General features: G+C 37.6%; 1 protein-coding gene across 1 annotated transcript in view; it reads right to left on the reverse strand.

Moving 5' to 3' along the window:
• The window catches only part of SLC4A4 (solute carrier family 4 member 4), a 208,718-nt gene that overhangs the window by 48,536 nt on the left and 152,087 nt on the right, over nt 1-8,095 (reverse strand). The window contains exon 7 of the mRNA XM_018553578.1: nt 6,798-6,874. Within this exon, the coding sequence (XP_018409080.1) occupies nt 6,798-6,874 (77 nt within the window). The remainder of the gene's footprint in view (nt 1-6,797; nt 6,875-8,095) is intronic.

Consider the following 8,095-nt stretch of genomic DNA (forward strand, 5'->3'; position numbering starts at 1 on the left):
CTTTTAAAAACACATAGCAAAAAAAAATACCTGCAGAAGGACTAGAACCTACTGTCATGTTTTATTACGGTTGGCATCCACATTGGGGATAACTGACTTCACTTCCTGACCTGGAGATACCATTTGTGTCAGGGTGTTTCATCATGAGTTTTAAGGGGACTTAATCATGTGTTACAAATCCATTTTATCCAATTTCACAAATGAGAGATCAATAATTTACCTATATGCACAAAGCAAATAAGATAGCGGTTATAGATAAAACTTCTCTAAGACTCCATACAAACAAAAGTAATTTGAGGCTAATAAAGAATACACATTTACATTTCTGAATTAGTACCCACCACTGTGCTTTTCGACAATTTGATCACAGATCTGAAGGGAAATTTCATAAAAACTGCATGATACAGTGTTCAGTGCCAAGCTATCTCTGGAGTAAAAATGTGTTTAATTCAAAAGCACTTTGTAAATTAGAGCACAAGTGTGAATTCGGGGGAAACAGAGGTAAATGATAGTATTACATGTGAGATGTGGTGACCTCCTTTCTTTTGTGAATCCACAGTCCGAGCAAATGTTCTAATGTGGGCAGGCTACCAGTGACACCATGCAAACTCAGCAATAATGTACTATAGTTCCCTGTTAGTTCCTAGAAATGCAGGGGTTGTAGTAGAGCAGGGCCTATCTTGTCTCTTATAACCGAGCAAGGATATATCCCTTCTAACTGCATAATTCCGCAATAGGGAAAAAGCAATATTTTGATGGTGTTCCTGTTTATGCCATTAGGAATGTACATGCACACATAACAGAAACATAATAACATTTTGTGTTTATGGTATACATCATGCAGGAGTCATGCAGTGGCAGCCGTGGTACCATGCATATGTTCTCACCTGCTTTTGCTTCATGAACGGAGTGTTGTAGGTCTATAAAATGTCAAACATTTATTCTAACACTTGGTGATGCAATAAACAGGATACAACTTAATTATCAGATCATGCTCCCATGACAGTTTCTCCCGGGTTTACAACATATCTACCTTTGTAGTGTGTTAAGCCATTAATGAAAGATGGAACGGCAAGAAGGGAACTCAGGCTACCCATTGGCCTAAATTACTATACTCTCATAAGTTTACTTACCTTCAGTCTTGCACAGTTGAACAGGCTCATCTCCTGTATTATTGCATTGTGAGCTTCTCACATTGTGCATTAGAAGTTGCAGCAAGTCATATAAAGCTTGCCTCATTTCCTGGCTGCAGGACGACCAGCATAGTCTAGCCTGTTCCTACCTAGCCTTACTGTCCCTAACCCACCCCTTTAATTTGATTTCAGTTTTCATTTATGGAGGCTCAGCATTAAATGTTGGCCTTAATCAACGAAGGCAAAATATAAGTAAAATAAAATTTCAGCTTTAACAAGACCGAAAATAAATGCAAGATCTTGAAACTAAGGTGAGTTCTGAAGTTTATATTCGTAACTGCAATTTCATGCAGGGTAGCCTGAAGGGCCACCTTTACCCAAAACAAACATTTTAGTAAAAGATGGGTGCTAGTGGGATAAAATGCCTCCTACCCTCTTATATCTCAAAAACTCCAATGGCAAGATTTCCCTGTAATAGTTTGTGTCTCTGCCTCCTCCCACAAGGCCCTACAGTTATTCAGATGGCACTCTCTTCAGCTGGATACCTCAGTTGTTTGCTCTATATTATAGTGAAGCCACCGGATTTGGGGGACACTATACCAAAAGCTCTGTCAGGTTATTAAAAAAAAATCAAGATTTAGGCCTTGTTCACACCAAATGCAGAGCAGATCCGCTCAGGTTTCTGCACACGCAGTGCAGTGGGTTGTGCCGCATTTTTGCTGCGCTCCGGGCCGTTTTTTTCAAGTTTAACATGGCCTTCCAGTGCGTTCCAGGCATTTGCATGCGTTTTCGATGTGTTTGCATGCGTTCCAGAGCATGCCCAAAGCAGGTAAAATGCGTTCCAGAGCAGGTCCAAAGCAGGTAAAATAGGGCTTGCTGCAGTTTTTTCACCTGCTCTGGAGCTGCTCTGGAACTGCACGCTGCGATGTGAACTGGAGCAAAAAATGCCATTGGAATACATTGGACGCAGTTTTGATCCGGTCTGCAACTGCTCTGCTCTGCACCTGCTCCGCGCTTGGTTGAACAAGGCCTAAAGGTCCCTACAATAGATGGAAGCTAGGAGACACAGACACTGGGGAGACAAATTCTTCGATTGCAGAAACCTTTGTTACTGATTATGTTGTCACCTGACAGGGTCACTTAATTATTTGTAATGATCACAGCACTACTACTGGGAATTCTGGTGAAGATACTGTATGTTGTCACTGGCTTGTATGAGAGGTAACAAACAAGTGCATTATCTAACTTGCCAACAGCCATACAAACCTGAACATTTAAATTAGAGAGGGGCTAGCCTTGAAACAATATAAAAATATATCTCAAATTTATTTTCTCCTGTTTGTGGCAAAATGTTATATATTTGCTTCTCTAAACCCTCAAAATGATAAAGAGCAGTCAAATTTCAAATATTGACCTACTCAATACTGAACGTGTTTTGTTTAACCTTTGCTAATCTTTTATTTCTTCATTCTGCAACTGAAATTAATCAGAAATGTATGTAAACCTCATGCTAGTGCAGTAGATACTGTTACTTATTACTTTCTTATGTTGATGAAGGCCTCTAAACAAGTGAAACTCCAAGTAAACAGCTAGACACATTAGGGGTCCAGGAGATTTGTAAGTCTGTTCAGGCAATCTTATGCCTTGCGATTTACACACACATGTGTCTGCACAGCCAGGCAAGCAACACACTTATTTTCTGGTCCAGCAATACAGCTTTCTATGTTACCTTTCCGCTCCTAGCCTTCTTATAGGACACTGAATTGGCATCATCTCTGTCTATTTACCAGAAGAATATCCAGTAAGTAGTGATGCTGAACCCAAAAGTAGTATATCTAAATCAGTTCCACTTTAAGTTTGTATTTTTCCTTTTGCAAATTTGGGTTTCCTCTTATTGCTTCACCTTTAACCAATAGCTCAAAACTGCTCCTGCAAAATTTGGCTCTTCAGTACATGCATTCATGTGACTTTTGTAAAGGCATTAAATGGTACTGTCTGCTGCGGCAGGAACCTCTGAGACTGGTTGTCCTGTGTGATATGCTTAAAAATAAGCTGCTAATGTATTTTTTTGAAATAATAATAATGACCAAGCAGCTTTCTTAGAGACACTATACAAAAACGTCTATTGTTTGATTTCAACAATAATAATAAACACAGTAGAGCCTGCTTAAAACAGAAGATATTTGCTTGTCTCACTTCTATCACAATGCCAAACAATTAGGGATTTATTCCTTATTTCAGGATAATGGTCAGGGCGATGAAAATCATTCCTTTATGCCCCTGTAGCCATATGCACATCCAGAGCCGCCAGTTTATAGGAGAGGTACAGCCTAATATTACAGAGCCATTTATACCAAATGGTAATGATGAAGTTCTTTCAGGCCTCAGATGAAAGGCATATGGATATTCCAAAAAGACTTACCTCTCACCAGTTAAAGCTTAGGTGTGAAGTGTGCTAGGAGTTCTTATATCTAAAACAAGTGGTATCTTTGCTATCACTTTCTTGTTCAAGTATAGTTTTCAGACACAGTATTGTACAATGCCCACGAAGAAACCTAATATACTTTGAACACTTGCATTTTCAAAAAGGTATGCTATGTTGTAATAGGCATCAGTTAAACTCCAAACTTTCTACGCTGTATGTGAATAATAGGTGATGTCTATCTCTGTGACTGTTTGCTGCCTCTACGCAAGTCTGGCTGTACCTGCTTGAAAGCTAAGTGGAAAAATTACTTCTACTGCCAGCAGGTTAATGAAAGTAAAGTACAGGATTACAGTAATATCATCTGTAGGGAAACTCTATCAGACTGTGCCAAGGAATTACTGTAATATGCAGAGGCAAGGAATTTAGGGAGGTTCAGATGTTAGGATTTTACTATTTTACATGAAAAATACTTCTAATGCATTCAGTATGGATGTAAATGGCAAGTTAACACATTATTTGTCTGTATGGGGTTTTTCTGATGTCTCCCTCTCACAGGAGGCACACTGATCTCATGCAAAAAAAGATACAATGAGGATTCATCATGGTGACATCTTTATCTGTTTTATTATTTTTTATATTCCCTATATATTCTGCATACAGAACACATTAAGCCGTCCATTCAAGAGTCCACCAAAGTCCAGAAGCCCACAATTTCTTGCCATGACTACTGCAACACTATCCTGCTTGTTCCACTAATATTATTAAATCTCCCGAAATACATATCTGTCCCTCCTGTTATTTCTCTTTGCCAGTATCTTCAATGACTTTAAAACAAACTACAAATAAAATTGAAGTTGTTATGCTTTTCCTTTACAAACACTCCACAACACAGCTTTTGAAGGCAGGGGTTTCTTGCCCACATATTTCATGTATCTGTACTTGTTTTGTTTGTTGTCAGCAACTTCTACCCTTTAATTATTTAATGTAAGAGCCTGGATAGCATGTTTGCATGTATTTATACCTGTTAAGGAGCTATTGGTCAAATGTCCATACTATGGTCCCATTGACAGCCATCCATATCAATGTTGGTGGAAACAAATTAACCTACTAACGTATTTTTGGACTGTGGGAGGAAAGAGAAGCACCAGGAGAAAACTCACATAAGAAACAAAGAAATGTCATCACTCTTAGTACTGCAAGGCCACAGTGCTAGTTATAAGCAGCAATTAAGATATTATCTTGCTATACTGTAGAAGGTACATGCCTGCCAAAAATGGTCACACTTCTCATTAGTTTTGGCCAAAACTAATAATTAATATAGATGTATATTCCAGTAATCACAAGGATGCAATTCAAATAGTCTGTATGCTAAAAATTTAGTTTTTTGTACTTTATGTCCAACCAGTTTGTGGCTGTTCTATATACTGTATGCTCTAACTTGTTTACACATAAATGGGTATATTTATAAAGTAGTGAATCTGACAAACACCTAACATTCACTGCAGGTGAATCTACCTGGTGTATGTGCTTTAAATGACAGTAATTGATTCACCCCCAGTGAACAGTTGGTGAAAATCACATTAGCTGCTTTGTAAATATGGCCAAAAGAGTCTATGCCTGTAAACTTACATGGAGACAAAGATCTCCTTGCTTCTCTCTCCAGCGTGCTACACACTGAGCAGCCTGAATGTACTGGCTTTTTTCTCTGTGCTATAGATGCAAGCCATGCTGCTTAGCCTACATAATCGGATTACAGAAAGCAGTCCTTCAGCAGCTGCCTCCATCTCTGAAGGTGAAATCATTTCACCTCTAATCACACCTATGGCATGTAAAAATTAACAGCAAGACCTAACGTAACCTTTGCTCAATACATTCACCATGCTCAGACATCTCCTAAAGACGATGCAGGCAATAATCACTAACAACAATTACAAGTGAACATGCATGTGAAAGTTTCCATTATAGCAACTGTTTATCACGTTTCCATTTGCAACGAACGATGGATCCCTGATTCTGAATCACCCACATACTAACACAGAAATGGATATATCTATACGGTTCTTTTCTGTTACTCAAACATATCTCTAATATAAATAATAGATCTACAAAAATTCCAAATTACTTTTGCTATATCAAAAAACTTAGGCCTCTGATGTTCCAGTCCTAAGGGGTCAATAGCAAGCCACATGTTCAAGGTATCATCACAAAATCAAAGGTGAAATGATTAGTGCCCTTTATTCAAGGTATGTTTTATAAATACAGCTGAACAACTGCCTGTAGGTATTAGAAATATGACCTGTTAGTGGTCCTACAAGGACAGAGTTGAGGAATAATGTATTAGTGCTATCACAGTGAAAGCTACCCTGAATCAGCATCAGAGTTTTGTTCGTTGGGCCTGACGACAATTATTACCCTTGTAACCCCCGCTGCTTTACCAGTGCTTTAAAGCCCTTTTAATGGTACCGATGGGACTGAAATGAATACTGGCTTCAGTATCACTGCAGGGGAAATGTGATATAACAGTCATGGCTGAGGGACAACTCATTTAACTGGTATGATACACAATAATAATAATAATATTCAGAAATTGGTGTGAAGTTCATGTGAAGGCAAATTACAGGCAAACGTTTTAGCTGAAGTTCCATCTACCTAGAATCTACAACCAACTATTAATAAAAAAAATCTGTAGATGATTTTCTTCCTCAGCTTTTAGGAAAAACACTTCCCCCATATTCTCTTTTTTCATTAACATTATATCAAGAGGGAAGAGAAAAGACTTAATGTGTTTTTGTTGTACCATCTTTAATACAAAGACGTACAAGGCTAACAAGTCAATTAATAAACTAATCTGCAAATTGCAGTAACTCACAGCAACCAAAATGATTATGATTTACTGAAGTCAAGTGACTATTAGATGAATTCTGATTGATTACTGTGATTTACTGTATTTTGCCTTACCGAATCGGTTTGGTATTGCATTTTCTTCCTTGACCAGGGTGACACGACACATCACATGACCTACACACCAGGATCTCTGCAGGAACTGGCTTTGCTTGAAGGAAGAAACTAGCCACATACAGTAGATTAGGCCGAGTATAGTTTTTTTTTACACTAAACCTTAACATGCCTACTATTTAAGCTAGCTGAGTAAGCAGACAATATAGATTTAAGAACAGTTAATATTTCATACAAGGTACACTTTGAACAAAGATGACAAGAACGTAGGCCTACACACTTACTTGATCTTTGTCAGGCTTGTCTGAAATGTCATTGAGACTGGAGGACGTCAGGTTTCTGTGTGGAGTTGATGGACTACCTATAAAAATACAGGAGTATATTAGGCATTTTTGAAGAATCCTATAAAGGAACAGGCTATAAAATATTGATGTTTGTATAATCATCTAGATCTAACTTGTAGCATATAAATAAAGCATAACACTGTATAATGTATTAGCCAAATTACAAGTAGCTGCCAACACCTTCATTTTTAGCAGCAAAATAATTGCAAAGTACAATAATGAAAATATATCTAATAAGCAAATAGCAATGTGCAAGGTTCATTAACAATCAGTAGACATTTGCTGTTGTTTGACTTCTTTAAACTAAAGAAAGATACAATCTTGTTGCTATGGGTAATTGTGTGTGTTAAAATAAGCCCTGTAGAATAAAAGGGTTATAACTCATGGTTTAGGACCCAAGGTAGGTGCACACTATTCATGTCCAGATGGTCAAATATGTACTATATTGCATTGGGAACTGCATCTTCAAGGCTCATCAACAATGTGACCTCACTGTTGTTAAGTTTTTAATGAGAAAATGGGGCTGATTTACTAAATGAGTATAAGCTGTGAATGTTCACCTAGCTTAGTAATACAAGTTAAGCTGTGTTCACTTTAATCATCTAATTGCATAGAGGCAAAATCCTGTATTTTTTGTACAAGTAAATCACATTTAAAAGTTCCCTTTAATTCTGAACACTAACAGGTAAATGGTAGTATCTTAAGATATTTCTAGATGCATAGTGCTATGATGCCCATTGCAGGACAGCAACAGATGCTTCTCTGATAAACGCAGTTTGTAATGCGCATGCAACCCAAGTGAATGTTGCGACAAACTTCACAAGACATAAAGGCCAACCTCTGTGCCATGTGTCTATTGATTTGAAACTTGTGGGTACTTAACCAAGTCGAGGTTTGTAACACACTTCAAGTATTTTCCGGTCTGCATTAGGTATAACTGTATACAGCACCTGACGTTTTGCCAAATCAACTAAGTTAAAGTTAAATTCAGAAATAAAGTTAAATAAAAGTAAAATAAACTTTATTTCTGTGGGTTTCAGACTCAATGTATTAATAGGCGACCTGCATTGTAGTCTGTATTAACTAAGTGACATACCAGGGCATGACATTCTGCAAATAATAGTTTAGGGGTAAAGTAAGTAAGAAAATACATGATGTGGGCTGAAAATGCTTATGCTTCATGAAATTATTGTTCTCTCTCAATATACCTCCTTGCAGGACATATATATATATATATA

Source organism: Nanorana parkeri, unplaced genomic scaffold, assembly GCF_000935625.1.
Source record: "Nanorana parkeri isolate BGI_ZX_2015 unplaced genomic scaffold, ASM93562v1 scaffold124, whole genome shotgun sequence".
NCBI lineage: Eukaryota > Metazoa > Chordata > Amphibia > Anura > Dicroglossidae > Nanorana > Nanorana parkeri.